At 45.7% G+C, this 17403-nt stretch overlaps 1 protein-coding gene across 1 annotated transcript in view; it reads left to right on the forward strand.

Moving 5' to 3' along the window:
- Nucleotides 1-7470: 7470 nt before the first annotated feature.
- LOC120669159 (achilleol B synthase-like) overlaps nucleotides 7471-17403 on the forward strand; it is a 28162-nt gene continuing 18229 nt past the window's right edge. The window contains exons 1-7 of the mRNA XM_039948957.1: nucleotides 7471-7668; nucleotides 7793-7978; nucleotides 8706-8795; nucleotides 8896-9084; nucleotides 9352-9436; nucleotides 9801-9967; nucleotides 16941-17129. Of these exons, the coding sequence (XP_039804891.1) occupies nucleotides 7471-7668; nucleotides 7793-7978; nucleotides 8706-8795; nucleotides 8896-9084; nucleotides 9352-9436; nucleotides 9801-9967; nucleotides 16941-17129 (1104 nt within the window). The remainder of the gene's footprint in view (nucleotides 7669-7792; nucleotides 7979-8705; nucleotides 8796-8895; nucleotides 9085-9351; nucleotides 9437-9800; nucleotides 9968-16940; nucleotides 17130-17403) is intronic.

The following is a 17403-nucleotide window of genomic DNA, read 5'->3' on the forward strand; positions in this document are numbered from 1 at the left end:
AACATTGACCAGTCAATGGGTCAGGGACGGGGTCCACGTGTTAGTGGGGTTTGCTTGTCGGTGACTCTGTGTCACCGATAGGTGGGACTCGCATGTCAGCTGGGTTAGAGAAAAAGAAAAGAAGAGAGAATCAGGGTTACTGGGCCCAAGGTGGACGGTCGGCTCGGCTTGGCCCAAAAGGCCCGGCTCGGTCTCATTCGCGGCTTATAGGCCGGCTTGGTGGCCTAGCTCGTGTTAGTAGGCCGGCTTCATGTGTCGGCTCAGGGTCTACAGGCTCGGCTTGGGTCGGCTCACAGGCTTGGCGATTCTGGCCCAAGAAGAGATCGGGATGGCTTGGTCAGGGTTGCGGGCCATGGCCCAACTTTCGGGGCTCTCCTTCACCTCCCCTCGCTCCTACCGAGCAGTGGTCCTGAGGTGTCGGCTCCCGCCTGTCCACTGACGGGTGGGGCCTGGGGGTCGGTGTCTATGGGATCCGGTGTGGCCGGGCGGATCCTGTGCGGCTAGGCAGGCGTGCGGGTGTGCGTGTGGCTGAGCGCGGTGGCAGGTCGCCATGGCGGGGCACCGGTGGCGAGGTTTGGCCGGGGCTCGGTGAAGCGGGACAGCGAGGCAGGCGTGACTCGGGTTCCGCTCCTGGGTCGATTCTGGCAGCCTCCACTTCTCTTCGCAGATGGCGGCGAGTTCCTCCAGCGGCGGGGCAGTTCAGCGGTCTTCTTTTCGCAGTGTCCTTCGATGTGGCGGCGTCAATTCCTTCCCTCCCAGGGTCCTGAGGCCTCCTAGGGTGTGGCGGAGACGGCCGGCAGTAGGTTTGTCTAGTGGCGGGGTCGTTCGCCGCGTGTGGGGCTCGCTAGGGGCGATAGATCGCCGGCGTCACTGCCCCGATGCTCGGTGAGTGTGTGTGAGGGCCAAAGGCTCTGCCTTGCCCGGTGGCGTGGCCCTCCCTGTGTGCACGAAGTTTGGCACGGTGGAGCACAGCGGCGGCGGCTTGAACGGGCGCCAGGGCTGCCAAGAAGGTCGGTGGAGTGGCTTAGCAAGTCCGGCAAGGGGAGTGTGGGGGCCAGATTAGGCTAAAAGCCTAGGCCTTGGCTTGGGCGTGGTTTTCTCACGTGACGGCTGCGAGCTCACCCGCGGTGGCACCGGCTCGGAGGGCGGCGGTGCTAGGGTGGTTTTTGGGCCTTTGGTTCAGGCTCTGGCAGGGCCGGAGCGCCTGAACGGCAGTGGGGTACCGACAGCAAGCGGCGGCGACAGGCTCGTCCCACACACAGGAAGGTGCGGCGGTAACTGTGAGCACGACGTCGCATCGCGGTGCATGGTGATTGCGCACAGTAAGGTCGTGGTGTGTTTGCTCTGCTTGTGTACGATGGCGAGCTTAGCTCGGCCGAAACGTGGGCACGCGCATGTGGTCGCCTTCGCTCTGAGGTTGACAGCGTGGCTGATGGCGAGCAAGGGCATGGCAGGCGCTCGCGGGAACAGCGGCGCTTGGTAGAGCACCCCTAGGCGGCCAAAGGCTCGGCCATTGGGGCTAGTCCGGCCAGCACACGGCCGCGTGTGCACGTGTCCCTGGGAAGCCATGGCCGTGGCACGGCCAGTGTGGTCTACACGCACGACAAGGCAGAAAAAGAGAGAGGGAGCAGGGGGGTAGTTAGGATCTCACTGGCAGGCCTGGGGTGGTCAGGGCGGCGCAGTGGCGAGCTGGAGCAGAGGCGGGGCGAGGCCGTGCAGGCAAAGCGGCAACAACGACGTAGAGGACTGGGGTGACGGCTCGGCAGAGCTCCGGTGATGGTGGCGCACTCCGGCGGCGTTCCTGCCCTTCACCTCCCCGGCTTCCTCTACTCCCTGGTGGTGGCGGATGTGCGGGAAGGATCTCCCAGCGCCCTCTAGGGTTTGGGGTGTGGCTCCTGGGGTTTTATAGGCGGCTAGCTAGGGTTTGGAGGGCTGGGTGTGTGTGGGAATGGCGGTGATCATCGGCGTCCGTGCCACAGACGCACGACGCTCATCAACTGGGGCGGCGCCGAGGGTTCTGTCGCGAAGCACTCGAGGCAGGAGCGTCTCGCGGTGACCGACAGGGCTGGGGCTGCTGCAGGTGTGATGCGGGCGGCGTAGAGCAGGGCCGGCGCGGGCAACAGGTGGAGTGGTGGTGCGAGCGCGGGAGCGGGTGAGGTGGCGTGCCAGTCCGCGGTAAAGCGGAGAAAGGGAGCGGGGTAGATGGGCCAGGCGGCGTCTTCCTCGGTTTGGCGTGGAGTGGGGAAGGCGGGGCACAACGCGCGCGGGTGGAGCAGAGCAGGCGTTCTTTTGCCTCGCTGTGGAGAAGAACATGAGAGGAAAGGGAAAGCTGCGAGCGGGCTCGGGGCGTCAGTGGCACATGGGAAAAAGGCCGGGCGGCGAGCGGAGTTGGGCCGCGCAGGCCGCGCAAGCGTGGTCCGGGCCGTGCAGAGCAGGCCGATGTCGGGCCGGCGTCCAGGCGGGCTGGGGCACGGGCGAGTAGCTTGACGGGCCGGTGCCTGCGGGTTCGGCTAGGGAGTCGGCCCGGGTCGGGGGAGTGCGCGCGGGTTGGTTGGGCCGGCGGTGCTCGGGTCGTTACAGGTCGGGGTCGGCGCGGAGCTGGGCCGGGGCGCAATGCGCGGGTCGGGCTGGCTGCGCGCGGTTCGGTCTGAGTTTTGGAAAAATGGCCCACTGGCCAGTTTTGGGTGCAGGCCGGAGTTTATGATCTCGGGCCGGTTCGGGTTGCTGTTCTAGGTTGGACTCAGGCTAGGCCTAGGTTAGGGCCAGGGTCTTGCTTTGGGTATGGGTCGATCCCGGGTAGGGTTAGTTTAGAGTTTGGGTTTGAGCGCGAGGTTTGTGTTAGCATTTGGAATTTATTTGAATGTCCCAATTCAAATAAATTCCCATACAATTTCAAGCAAGCGAAAATAAACCCAAAACAATTTTGAATAAACAAGATGGAGCGAAAAGATGCAATTAAATCCAATATTTTCACACTAGCAATTTATTTCTTCTTAATTTAAACCAAAAGTTTATTTACTAGGAGTTTTAGAAGGGAGAATTTCTACTTAAGTGGATTTATTATAACACAACCACGAAATTTTTTTGAAATTTATATTTTTCGACTTTTTAACATTCCAGAAAAATTCGAGATGTTACAGCCAGCCAAGGCCACAACACCCTGATTGCTAGCCCACCTCCCTGATCGCCACCCCACCACCCTGATCGCCACCCCCTGGTGATCGCCACCTCCTTGATCGCCCTTCCCTTTGCCAACTCCGTGATCGTCACCCTGATCGCCACCTGATCGCCACCCCTGATCGCGGCGAACAGGACAGGACGGGCAGGTGCAGGCCAACAACGGTAGCGATGGAAACAGAAGCTAAACCCTAAATCCTAGATTCGATCCATGGTATACCTGAATGCGACATCACAGCTTGCTCTCGAGGACGATGGTAATGACGTGAAGGAGGAGGGGCGGGGCAGGGAAGAAGCGCGCGAGATGAAAAAAACCGTAGGGGAGGGGCGATCGGGAGGGGAGAAGCAGTGCGTATTTTTACGCACAATGGAGATCAATTTGCCAATTGTTAGGAGATGGAAAATTAGGATAGAGAATTATTGGAGAGTAATTTTTTGACCTTTTTAAAAAACAAGGATGAGGAAGAGAGATTGGAAGATTTGGTTCTATCCAATTCTCAAATTCAACCGCCCAAATTTTGGCTCTGAATATCGATGCTACCTAAATGTTCCACTGGCTGCAGCTGCTTTCCGACTGCAGCTGCACAGCTCAGCCGTTCAGCTGCGGCCAATGAAGTGGCTGAATGCTATTGCTACAGCAGTTGGCTGCCTGGCTTCTTCCGTTGCCCGTTGCAGCTATAGCACAGCCACGATGAGCTGATGTGGTACTGGTACCTCATTTAATAGGATTAAAATTCCTATAAAACTCTCGCTGGGAATGACGTTATCAGGCCTCCTCCAAAGGGAGGCGACCTCGCCAGCTGAGTCAGTGTTTTGTCTAGGTGGCAGAGTGAGAAACATCGAAAACAGCTTCGCTAGCCACTAGTATAGATGGCCAAATAGGCTGGGTCACATGGGCCGCACTAGGCACGACCCGAAAAAAACCCTATCCTAACCTAGCCCAGCCCACGACCTATAGGGTCAGGGTCAACCCGACACGATACATACGATAGTGCCTGGGCCTGGACTTCGACCCATAGTGCTGACTCTGACCCGACACGACTAATGGGCCCGACCCGATCAGACACGACTAAATTTGTTTCTAGCACAATGTGGCCCATTAGTAGCCCATACTTCCTACTCAAATCTAAATCCCTAATCCCCGATTCCCCATCCATCTCTCCCTCACTCCCTCGGCTCCACGCATCCACCCAGCCGCAACACTCTTTCTCTCCATGGGTGCTGGATGGGCTGGCGGGTTAGCGTGTCGATGGGTTAGATGGGCCGGCCCGGCACAGTCCAGTGACCTTCGGGTCGTGCCTGGGCTGCTGGCTCGGCCCATGAACCAGCACGACACGACACAGTTAACTTAGCGTGCCTATGTGGCCCGTGCCTAAGCGGGCCGTGCCTAAAGCGGGTTAGTGTCATGTTGGGTTGGGCCACCCATTTGGCCATCTATAGCCACTAGCATTGTGTTCGTTTGACTTGTCAGCCAACCAGCCAGCAATACTATTCTCTCATACTAAATTAGCACCAGCCACCAGCTACCAGCTAGTTAGCAGTACTGTTCTCTCATAACAAATCAGCATCAGCCATCAGCCACAGCCAAATGAACACAGAGTAAACTCATCTGACACAATTACCTAATTTCCAGTCTTGGTAACTCACGCAGCTAGCAGGTAGCATGGCGTCCAAGTAAAAGGTGAATTCACGCAGCTACCGAGGCGGAGCTCCTCCAAACCTGAGAAAGGAGATGAGTAAATAATTAATGTAGCTGGATCCCACATGTGATAAGGCCAACATGTGATCAGGCCAGTCTCAATGAGAGTTTCATAGAGGATTTTATAGCATTAAGTATCATCGATTTTGCTGACATGGCAAGGAGAGAGAAGGCTGGAGTTTCATGAGATGTGAGGATAGTTTCATCACCATGAAACCCATCTGGCACAGTTACCTAATTTCCAGTCTTGGTAACTATGCCCATGAAACTCCCATTGAGACTGGCCTAATAAAAGATAAAATTGCTGTATGAATTTTTTTTTGCTGCTTACGTTTACTAGCTTAGAGCTAGAACTGACTTCTACCTTTAGTGGAGGCCTCACTGAATCAAACATTGAATGAAATAAATGTCATGATGACCAGACTTTGCCCAAGCCTTAAAGCAGGTCAAAAAATATGGTTGAGGAACACCGTAGTGGAGGCCACCCTTCCCGATGGTGGGTCGACATGGGCGTGGGATGCATGGAGCGTCGAAGCGTTCCATAAGAAATAATCTCTTGTATTTTTACACACTCTTCTCCTTAGCTTTTTTTTTCTCCCTGCAATGGCACTCTATTAAATACCATGAAAACTAGTTTAGGTGAAGAGTTGGTGCTAAGTCTCCTAGTGTAAAGTTTCGGTGCACGGTTTACAAGAGTGTCATGCCATCTTTAGATATTTGTATTGATGTGCAAAATTTAATTTCACAATTTTATTGACTTCTAAATCATTTAAATGTTGTATCTTTTTTTGCCATAAAGAGAGAGGTTTATTAATTACTCAGACACAAAGTTACAAACATGAGCAACTAGGTCGAAGCTCGGTTGCGCTATGCATACTGCACTATGAAACAACCGTTTAGCGAGCTGTGCAAGCTCATGTGCTACTACATTCTCCTCTCTCTTTACATAACGAAAGCGGCGGAGTGAAGACATACCTCGCGTCAAATCGTAGATCTCCTTTACTAGAAACATCGATGGAGATCGCTGTTCTCCTTGCTTGCTCAGAAGCTGTATTGCAGATAAACAGTCCGATTCCAAGTTGTATTGACTACTATATCATTTAAATGTTGTATCTAAGTGACCAGTGGGAGTTTATGAAACATGTAGAGATGAAACACATACCCTCTCAATTGTAGTTTCACACGACACGGTGAGCGCCAGTTTCATCACGATAGTGATGAACATTCTCCCCTCTCTTCATAACTTTTTTGTTATCATATCACCATATGGATACCATATTTAATTGGAACGAAATTTCTAAAAATAACTCCTACTTGGATATGCTTATTAATGAATAAAAAAGTGAATGAAATAAATTTCATGATGACCACCAGGCTTTGGCCATGCATGCCTTATTGCAGGACACCAAAATATGGTTGAGCAGCACCTAGCTGTGGGTCGTATGCGGGACAACATATATAATATAATTGCGTAGAGCGTGGTCGAGACTTCGAGGAGTAGGTTTGGCACCAGCGAGCGGCAGCTCCATACGGCGGAAGTCGGCGTAGGCAGTGGATCAGCAGACTCGTGAAGCGTCATCAGAAGCGTCATATGGTGGCCTTGGCATATGAGATGGACTTGCCTTTTTTTGTTTGATTGTTTTCAAGCAAAGATTGAGCAATGAGTGAATAAAATGTCTGATTTGTATTCCTTAGAGCTAATTAATGCACAGTTACAAATTACCTTCAGCTAACAGACCAACCACCCAAATATTTCCTCCGTTCCAAAGTATAATTGGTTTGATTTTTTATCCCAAATTTAGTCACTCATTTTATTCAAAAAAATTATACAGATATAGTTAATAAATTTAAGATTTTTTTGAAGAACTTTTATTAATAAAGCAAGTCATGACAAAAAGGAGTGATATTTTGCATAAATTTTGAATAAATAAGTGATCAAACTTGGATTTAAAAAAATCAAAAGAATTATAGTTTTTGGAATGAAGTAACTATTACTAGTAGGATCCAGCTAATAGATGATAGAATAGGACTCTCAGCAAAGTTGGCTGGGCTCGTTGTTGGCTAGGCGCAGGCCTGCTGGGACGTAGAAGAGCGGTGAGGCTGAAGCCAACGGACATGTCGACTTCGTGTCTTTCCTTTAAATCGATGGTTTCTCTTGTTTCAGATGTAATCTATATATATTTTTAAAGCACGTAATATTTTTATCTAAATTTTAGTTTGATCCGTCTTATATCATTAACAGGTGGACTCTAGTAGTAGTCTATCCTCTACGTGATTTGGATCAGCCTTCCGTCCACGACTTGATCACATAAATCCTTACAAATTAACGCACGGACAACTATATATATCCAATATTTGTACCAACTTATTTATCCGTAGCAACGGACGGGAACCAGATGCGGATTGGTCCGGGTATTTCTTTTTTTGTTCAAACTATTTAATCCACGAACAGAAATCATTCTTGGGACCCATATTATCCGTGAACAGAAATCATACATGCTCCTATAAAAGGGATCCAGCGTGCTACCCATATTTGTGCTAGTACAAGTACCTGGTCGTTCCCGCACAAGGAACGGGAGTACGGTTTGGCCATCATGTGGAAGCTCAAGAACTCCGAGGGGGGCGGCCCATGGCTAAGCTCCAGGAATAACTTCCTCGGCAGGGCTGTCTGGGAGTTTGATGCTCAGCTCGGTACGGCGGCGGAGCGCGCTGAGGTCGAGAGGGTGCGCCGGGAGTTCACTGAGCACCGCTTCGAGAGGAGGGAATCTCAAGACCTCCTCATGCAGATGCAGGTAAACAAAACTTCTCGTGGAAAGCACCAAATCGGTTATATTACTGTGCACATATTGAAGCTCCAATCAGCTATATATGTTTACCATGGAATTTCAATAGTGTATTATCATGTGTGTTGTACAGTATGCAAAACAACATCGGCTTCAAGTGCAGCTTCCAGTCCCCAAGCTTGATGAGGGTGATGAGGTCACAGAAGAGATTTTGTTGACTTCTTTGAAGCATGTTGTTAGCCAGCATTCTGCACTGCAGGCACAAAATGGCCACTGGCCTGGTGATTTCAGTGGGCTTATGTTCATCATGCCTATCTTGGTATATTATTGTAATCTCAAACTAACTGTGTTTCCATTCATTTACATAGATAGATTTATTGTCAAACATGAGACACAATTTAATCAGATAACATCTTAAAGGAAAAAATCACTGGCATATATATGAACACTATAACCACTCTACAAGCAGACTGGAAAGTAAATCTGGGTCATGTTAATACGTATAGTATATGGCTCCAAGTAGGAGTAAGTTTTATTGCTGGACCGGAAAATAAAACAAATGCATCATGTATAGCTACTAGTATTTATTTGGGTTCTTTACACTCAGGGTAACTGCTGTAAGCTAGTTCTAGCTAGTTGCCTCTTTATGGTAGCCGCGTGGCCAATTTGGGTGTAGGTGTGTCCTGAGGATAGTCCCACGGCAGGATCCGGAATATAAATTAAACTATATGTATTCTAAGCATACAGCTCATGACCAATCTTTTTTCGAAAAAATAACAAAAATCTAAGAACAAGCATGCATGGAAATTGCTTGCGAGCTGTGCGTATTGGCTCCTTTTCATCAGTTCTTGTTGTGACTCCAATGTGATCTTCATACATATCATGCTTTGTTTTGTAAGATTCATGATCTAGCTCCTATATAATGATGGGTTTTGTTTTGTAAGATTCATGATCTATATATAGCTCCTATATAATAATGGGTTTTGTTTTGTAAGATTCATGATCTATAGCTCCTATATAATAATGGGTTTTTGTATCTCTTGTAGATATTCGCTTTATATGTCACCAAGTCACTCAATGCTGTCCTATCATCAGAACATCGCCGAGAGATATGTCGCTATATTTACAACCATCAGGCATGTTAACTTTCTTCCAATAATCGGACCAAAAGTAAAATCATACTTATTTGCATCTTGGAAAGATCTACAAAATTCATCTTTACTATAACCAATTTAGAACGAAGATGGTGGTTGGGGTACACAAGTGTTGGGCCCAAGCACCATGTTTGGCTCATGCTTGAATTATATCACCTTAAGGCTTCTTGGTGAGACGGCTGAGCATGAAGCAGTGGCCAAAGGACGCTCTTGGGTTTTGTTGCATGGAAGTGCAACTGCAATGCCACAGTGGGGAAAGATATGGATCTCGGTATGCCCCTGAACCTACATAATCAGACCCATTTCAAACTAATATTGTAAGAGAAGAACCAGTACACCATTTGGATATACTATATACTTTATCCTAGTACCAAGACATTATTTCTACTTGAACTTTGGTGAATTATTGGCTCAGGAATTAGTTCTTAGTTTCTGGGGAAAATGATTTATTCCACACTCATAGTTCTTATTGAGTTACATCTATATATAGTTAATCTAAAGTTACATTAATCCTAGTTATTCATCTCTTTAAATGAAGGTAATTGGTTTGTATGATTGGTCTGGAAACTATCCCGTTATTCCTGAATTGTGGCTTGTTCCACATTTTCTACCATTTCATCCAGGTACTTGCCTTCTAATCCTATATTCAATAATATTTTTTTTTGACTATTTACATACTGCAAAAACATTCAGTTCTTTATGTATTCGGAGTGTTTACTACATGGATGTATTAAATGCAATTTTAAGCCACCTTTTGTTTTTTATGATGGTATCAAAGTTGGTAACAGTCATTTATTTTGAATTTATTCAAATTTTACCTATGTTGTTTGTCTAATTGACATTTGGCGGGCAAATTGGTCGATTTTCACATGTAATCATTGTAAAACTAAATAATGAAATGAAACTTTCAAGATCAGCAATTCATATGTGCAGTTCAGATTTATAATTCCTCTATTATTGGAGTGAAGAAATTTCTACCTTTTTCAGGGCGATTTTGGTGCTTCTGTCGGTTGGTTTATATGCCAATGGCTTATCTTTATGGACAGAAATTTGTTGGGCCAATTACGCATACAATATTATCAATAAGAGAGGAGATATATTCTGTACCATACAATAAAGTTGATTGGAGTAAGGCTCGCACTTCTTGTGCAAAGGTTAGTGTCTCTAACTTTTTAAGATTAATAGCTCCATGAATGAGCTTGTATTTTCTCACCACGAAAGCAAAACTTATTTAACATATGGATAGTCTAATGTTGTAAAATTTTAGTTGACATAACTATTTAAATATGACGGTTTTATCCACATAGAGTATGAATCAAATCTCTCTCTCTCTCTCTGAAAGACCGGGTGCTCTAACCTAAGAGGGGGAGGGAGTGAATTAGGCAACTAAAAACTTAGACCTATAGCTCCAACTAAATTGCACAATATTAAACTAAAACATGCTATCTATATATGCAACTAAGATTGTTCTAGTGTGAAACCCCTATCTCAAAAGAGTTTAGCAACCTATAGTCTTTCCTATTAAGATACTACTCTACAAAAGTAAAGGCACACAAGTAGCTAGTATGAAATGCAGAAGCTTAAAGAGTGGGAAAGGAGAAGCAAACTCTCGACACGGGTGTTTATCCCGTGGTTCAGTTAGCCACAAAGGCACACCTATATCCACGTTGTTGAACCACTCACTAAGAGTATCGCTTCTCGGCAATCAAGTCTCTTCCACGGACTCAACCACGGTCACCTTGATCCCGGGTTCCACTAAGGAGCTTCTCCACAAAGGATGGGGGTCTCCACGTCCCCCGCACAAGGTTGTCGTCGTTGCTCCACACTACGCTACACCGTCGATGACATGCCGGCGAGCTTCCAATGCTCCAAGAGGCCGGCGCACCGAATCTTCTTTTGGTTCACAAGAGAACCACAGCACAAGGGCTCAAGACCTTTCTATCTCACTCACTAAGAGCTAACCTTTACACAACACTCTCAAAGTGTGCTAAGGACTAAGGATATGAACACTAAGCTCTTGGATGGCTTGGAGATGTTCTTAGGTGTGGGTGTGATGTCCTTGAACTCCAGTAATCTTTAAATGGCCGGGGGAACCCATATATATAGGCCACCAAGTGAATAGAGCCATTGGGAGCCGTTATCCTACTTTTCTGCGTAGCGTCGGATAGATGGACGGGGTAGCACCGGTTCATCCGGCCACTCTGTGCCCTGGGGTAGCCGTTGGAGCTTCTGACATGTAACGCAGGAGGCACCGGATAAACCGATGGCGTGGCGTCAGTTCATCCGGTGCGCATCGGATCATCCGGTGTAGAAGGATTCTTCAGCTGACTGCTGACGTCATTACTTCGACGCGTTGCTCCGGTGCTCCTTCGGATCATCCGGTGCTGAAGAGTTGGCTTGACCACGCTTGACATGCTATCTGAGTAATCCTCCGGTGATTACTCCGACGTTTCCTTTTTGATACCGTCGGATCATCCGGTGCAACTGGGCCTTCCACGTGGCCTTTCTACAGTGCACCAAAATTGCACCGACGCTACACCGTCGGTTTATCCGGTGCCGACCAGATACACCGGTGCCATGGCGTCGGATCATCTAGTGCCACTATGAATTGCAGAACTCGTCCATTTTATCCTATCTTTGAGTTCTTTCTTCGTGTTTTGCTTTGCTTGGCCTTTTTACTTCATCCCTGGGATCTATTAATGTTCACTTGACAAACTCATTAGTCCCATTGATTGTGTTGTTACTCAATCACCAAAATCACAAAACTATGTCCTAATGGGGCCATTTTCCTTACAATCTCTCCCTTTTTGGTGATTGATGACAACACAATCAAAGCAAGCATAAATTTTGTAAGAATTGAAAAATTAAAACTAATTGAAACCACTTACACTTGCTTGGATGCTTACCATCATCCAATGTTGACTTGGCCTCCCCCTAAAACCATCATCCCCCCTTTGTTTCTCCCCATGTTCGCTACTTCTTCTTCTTTTTCTCCTCCTTTGGAATCAAAGTTGCTCCCCCTTTGGAAGATACCTAGATACTTATTTTCACCTTGCTTGGATCCAAACTTCTCCCCCTTTGGAATCAAACCACCTAAAAAGGCTTGGCAAACCAAAATAGCTCAAAGAGAAAAGTTAGTAGCCTAGGGAGTTAGTCCCATGATTCATGATCCAAATGTATGATATCAATGAAGATACCAATTTGAGTGATTACTAAGGTGGATCACAAAATCACGAAACTAGCATGACATGAGCTAAGCTTTCCATAAAGTGTGTGCACAAAATGATAATGTGAAAATCAAGTGCACAACTAGACATTTGAATTAGAAAATTTAGATCATATCATGCACGGAGGTAGCCCTAAAATAATAAAGAATTGACAAAGATACCAATTAAAGGGGTTATAGACCATGCGTACCTCCGGGGGTCACTTAGTTACCTTGGTTGTACCATTTGAAAGAAGATGAGTGAGAGGCACTTGGGTACTCCAAGGTGGGCAAATGTATGAGCACATAGGCTATGAACTTAGATATGGAAATTTAAGTTCGATAGAGCATGGCTCAATATGCATGAAAGCATACTTCTTTTATTTAATCACACTTATAGAGTTGTTAATTCACATTGAGAATGAACAACATTCTCTTAGAGTGTTAACTCCGGAAAGAGACTACAAAAGATAAACATGCAATCACGTTAGTCTCCAAAATCACAAACCATAGGATGAACTCCCCCTAAATGTGTGCATTTAGTGTTTGAATCATCAAGTAAATGAATGCACATTGTTTATGACAACAATGGGAAGTTTACCCTATAGCTTGTGTTCAAGGTACAAAATGAAATACATACCTCATGAAGTCCATGTACCATGAAGAGTGATCTTGTGTAGCTTTCTACACACTTATCAAACCACGTAGGTTGCTCATAGATTAGAGCAAGACATAAGCAACCCACCATATATAACACTAGGAAAATGCAATGCATACAATCATCCTAGCAAGAGTAATGGAGCTACATGATGTTTGAAATGAAAACCAGCTACCATTACCTTATGGGGGACTTGGGCAACAAATATTCAAGATGCGAGCTTGGCTTCTTTAGTTTGAATCCTTCATCTTTTAGGTAGCCACGCCTCCAAATCCCCCGAAGCCGTTCTAGGGCTTCAAGTCACCTTTGGAACCCACACCATTTGAGGCCCCTTCATATTGGTGATGACATCCTTGGGCACCCAAATGGAGTGATTCCAACTCCTTTCTTGCTTCCCAACCTTGTGAGCAACCACCTTTCCATTAGTTTTCTTTTTTGATCACATAGGAGGTGCTATGGCTTTTGTTTCTCCGGTTGGGCTTGGTGTAGATGAGAGAACTCTTGATTGTGAGTTTCTTCTTGTTCTTCTCATCTGAAAGCTTCTTCTTTGGTTGATGGCACTTGTTGGACTTGTGGCCTCTTTTATGGCATTTTGAGCAAGTCATGGTGGACCCCTTCTCAAGCTTCTTCACCATATCATCACGGTTATCTTGAGAAGGTTGGACATTCCTCTCTATGTCCTTTCCTTTTAGTCTAGACAAGTTCTTCATGAGCCTTTGTACTCTTACTTGAGTTCATCATTTTTCTTGTCAATAAGATCATCACATGATTCTACAACAACATCATCATGGCATTTCTCATTACAAGGGTTAGATTTATCAATTGAATCAAAGCAATAAGTTGAAGCACTATTAGTATCATTAAAGCTCTCAATTTTCAACTTGAGCTCTTCATGCTCTTCGCTAAGCAATTTGAATTTGCATAATAAATTTTCATATTTTGTAGCGAAGATAGCATTAAGATCATTAAGAGCATTTAGATTTTCAATGTCATTTATTTGCTTTTTAATTACTTTTTGATGCTCATGAACTAGTTCAAGAAGTTCTTCATATGAAGGAGAGTCGGAGCCATCATCACTTACATCGCTTTCCATACCTTTGGCCATAAAGCAAGTGTTTGATGATGATCCCATGTGAATGCGGGTGGTGAATTTCTTGCTTGATTCATCACTTGAGCTTGTACTTGATTCTTCACCAACACTAACCCATTCACCAAAAATGGCAAATGACTCATGCTTGGGCTTCTTCTCCTTCTTTTGTTGCTTTTTCTTCTTGAACCTTTTCTCAACCTTCATAAGTTGGTGATAAGGCCCATCTTTGAGGAAGGCCATATACCCATTAAGTTGATTTCTTGCAAGCATTTGTTTATATTTTTGACTTGCATGTAGAGATTGGGGTCCATTGGCTCTTTTTCATCATTTGAGGAGCTTTGGCATGCCTCCCCTTCTTCCTCTTCACTTGAGCTACCTTTGATGGCCATCTTCTTCAACTTTTTGACTTGTTTGCATGCAAGTGCGCTATGAGTTGGTGAAGAAGGTGGCACTCTTGGCTTGATGTCATGGCATAGCTCGTGAGCGATCACCTTGTTGAGGACTTGATTTGGTGTCAAGGTGTTGATTTCCTTCTCATAAAGAATTGTGATCACCAAATCATATTCCGGCCTTCGTTGAGAGTGAAGGATCTTGCGAATGAGCTCCAAATCATCAATTTTCTTCACATCTAAAGAGTTAATCTCATTCACAAGAATATTCAACTGTGAGTACATAGATTCGGCATTTTCATGATCAAGTTGCTTGAAGCTATTGAGTTTATCAATGAGAACATGATGTTTTTGATTTGCAACATCTTTAGTTTCTTCATGGTTCTCACTAATAGTTTTCCATAAATCCTTAGTATTTTCACAAGCAAACATACAGTTGAAGACATTGTCATCAAGAGAGTTTAAAATAGCACATTTGGCTATAACATCATATTGTCTCTCTTGTTGACTTTTACCCTTCATCCCCTCACTAGTTACCTTCCAAACATTTAGACCCTTTGCTTGGAGGTGAGCTTCCATTAAAACTTTCCAACGTTGGAAGCTCGTGCCGCCGAAATGTGGAGGAGGTCCTAGAGAATTCATCCCTTCCCCAAAGAGCTAACTCACTAGGCAGTGAAGCCTAACCGATCAAGTGAGCCGGTAAACACAAAATGCCAATGGAATTGGCTTTCTTTGTGAGAGGAGTGAGTCCCGACTCTGATACCAATTGAAAGACCGGATCAGGTGCTCTAGAATAAGAGGGGGAGGGGGTGAATTAGGCAACTAAAAACTTAGACCTATAGCTCCAACTAAATTGCACAATATTAATCTAAAATATGCTATCTAGATGTGCAACTAAGGTTGTTCTAGTGTGAAACCCCTATCCCAAAAGAGTTTAGCAATCTATAGCCTTTCCTATCAAGATACTACTCTATGAAAGTAAAGGCACACAAGTAGCTAGTATGAAATGCGGAAGCTTAAAGAGAGGGATAGGAGAAGCAAACTCTCGACGCGGGTGTTTATCCCGTGGTTCAGTTAGCCACAAAGGCACACCTACATCCACGTTGTTGAAGCACTCACTAAGAGTATCGCTTCTCGGCAATCAAGTCTTTTCCGCGGACTCAACCACGGTCACCTTGATCCCGGGTTCCACTAAGGAGCTTCTCCACAAAGGATGGGGGTCTCCACGTCCCCCGCATAAGGTTGTCGCCGCCGCTCCACACCAAGTCGGAAGGTCGATGACGTGCCGGCGAGCTTCCAATGCTCCAAGGGGCCGGTGCGCCGAATCTTCTTTTAGTTCACAAGAGAACCATAGCACATGGGCTCAAGGCCTTGCTATCTCACTCACTAAGAGCTAACCTTTACACAACATTCTCAAAGTGTGCTAAGGACTAAGGATATGAACACTAAGCTCTTGGATGGCTTGGAGATGTTCTTGGGTGTGGGTGTGATGTCCTTGAACTCCAGTAATCTTCAAATGGCCGGGGGAACCCATATATATAGGCCACCAAGTGAATAGAGCCGTTGGGAGCCATTATCCAACTTTTCTGCGTAGCGTCGGATAGACGGACGGGGTAGCACCGGTTCATCTGGTCACTCTGTACCCTGGGTAGCCATTGGGGCTTCTGACACGTGACGCAGGAGGCACCGGATAAACCGATGGCTTGGTGTCGGTTTCATCCGGTGCGCGTCAGATCATCCGGTGCTGAAGGATTCTTCAGCTGACTGCTGACATCATTACTCCGACGCATTGCCCCAGTGCTCCTTCGGATCATCTGGTGCTGAAGAGTTGGCTTGACCACGCTTGACATGCTCTCTGAGTAATCCTCCGGTGATTACTCCGACGTTTCCTTTTTGACACCGTCGGATCATCAAGTGCAACTGGGCCTTCCACGTGGCCTTTCTTCAGTGCACCAAAATTGCACCGACGCTACACCGTCGGTTTGTCTGATGCCGACCGGATACACCGGTGCCATGGCGTTGGATCATCCGGTGCCACTATGAATTGCAGAACTCGTCCATTTTATCCTATCTTTGAGTTCTTTCTTCGTGTTTTGCTTTGCTTGGCCTTTTTACTTCATCTCTGGGATCTATTAATGTTCACTTGACAAACTCATTAGTTCCATTGATTGCGTTGTTACTCAATCACCAAAATTACAAAACTATGGCCTAATGGAGCCATTTTCCTTACTCTCTCTCTCTCTCTCTCTCTCTCTCTCTCTCTCTCTCTCTCTCTCTCTCGGAAAGTTCAGTTTGTGATGCTTCACTTGTATCTATGTGGTCATAAATCTGTTTGAACTCCATGGAGACGGCTTATATCAATAAATACTTGCACAGTTTCATGTATATATTCTAGTAGTTGTGTTTAACTTATGTTCCTGGAACGACATGGTACTTGAGCTTTTCCATTTACGTCTGAACTAGTGTTCTTACTATATATATTACCTTGATGAAAATTTTATGGATTCTTGGCCCATAATTTAACATTTTTTAATAATTAGTACGGTTTGATGCTCCATATACGTACCTATTGCTCGTGGCCAAAGCTAGAGTTCTGGAAAAGCACGTAGGAAAGACTTCTACACTGAACCAGATTATTTGATCTTACATGATACAGTATAGCTAGGAACCTAATAATTCTACTAGCTTGCAAATATTCTCTTGGGTATGCATAAGAATAATAAAGTGGAGCTATGCAGCTTCTGAGGTGGCTATGCTTAATTTCCATTTTTTCTATATGTTGCAGGAAGATCTTCACTATCCACGGTCAAAGCTGCAGAATGCTATTTGGGCTAGTGTCAACATGTTTGTGGAGCCAATTTTAAATTGTTGGCCACTTAATATGTTAAGAGAGAGAGCTTTGAAAAACTTAATGGATCATATACATTATGAAGATGAAAGTACTAAATATATTGGCATTTGCCCAATCAACAAGGTAATATGTAAGATGCGGGCGAGCTGTAATTTACCACAAACAAAGAATAGATATTTTGCGGAAAAATAGAAGTTTGCGTCCCTCAACTTTACACTAAGTGTCAAGTTCGTCCCTCAACTTAGAATTGACCAGTCTAGTTCCTTAACTTCCACTTTTGGTCAAAATCATCTTTATCCTGATGTGCCTCCCCATTTTATAGCATGAAAATAATGTGAAATGTCCCTTTCATCCCTGACTCCTTCCTACCCTCCACAATTTTCACCGACGTGCCATT

The sequence above is a fragment of the Panicum virgatum genome, chromosome 4N (assembly GCF_016808335.1).
Source record: "Panicum virgatum strain AP13 chromosome 4N, P.virgatum_v5, whole genome shotgun sequence".
Taxonomy (NCBI): domain Eukaryota; kingdom Viridiplantae; phylum Streptophyta; class Magnoliopsida; order Poales; family Poaceae; genus Panicum; species Panicum virgatum.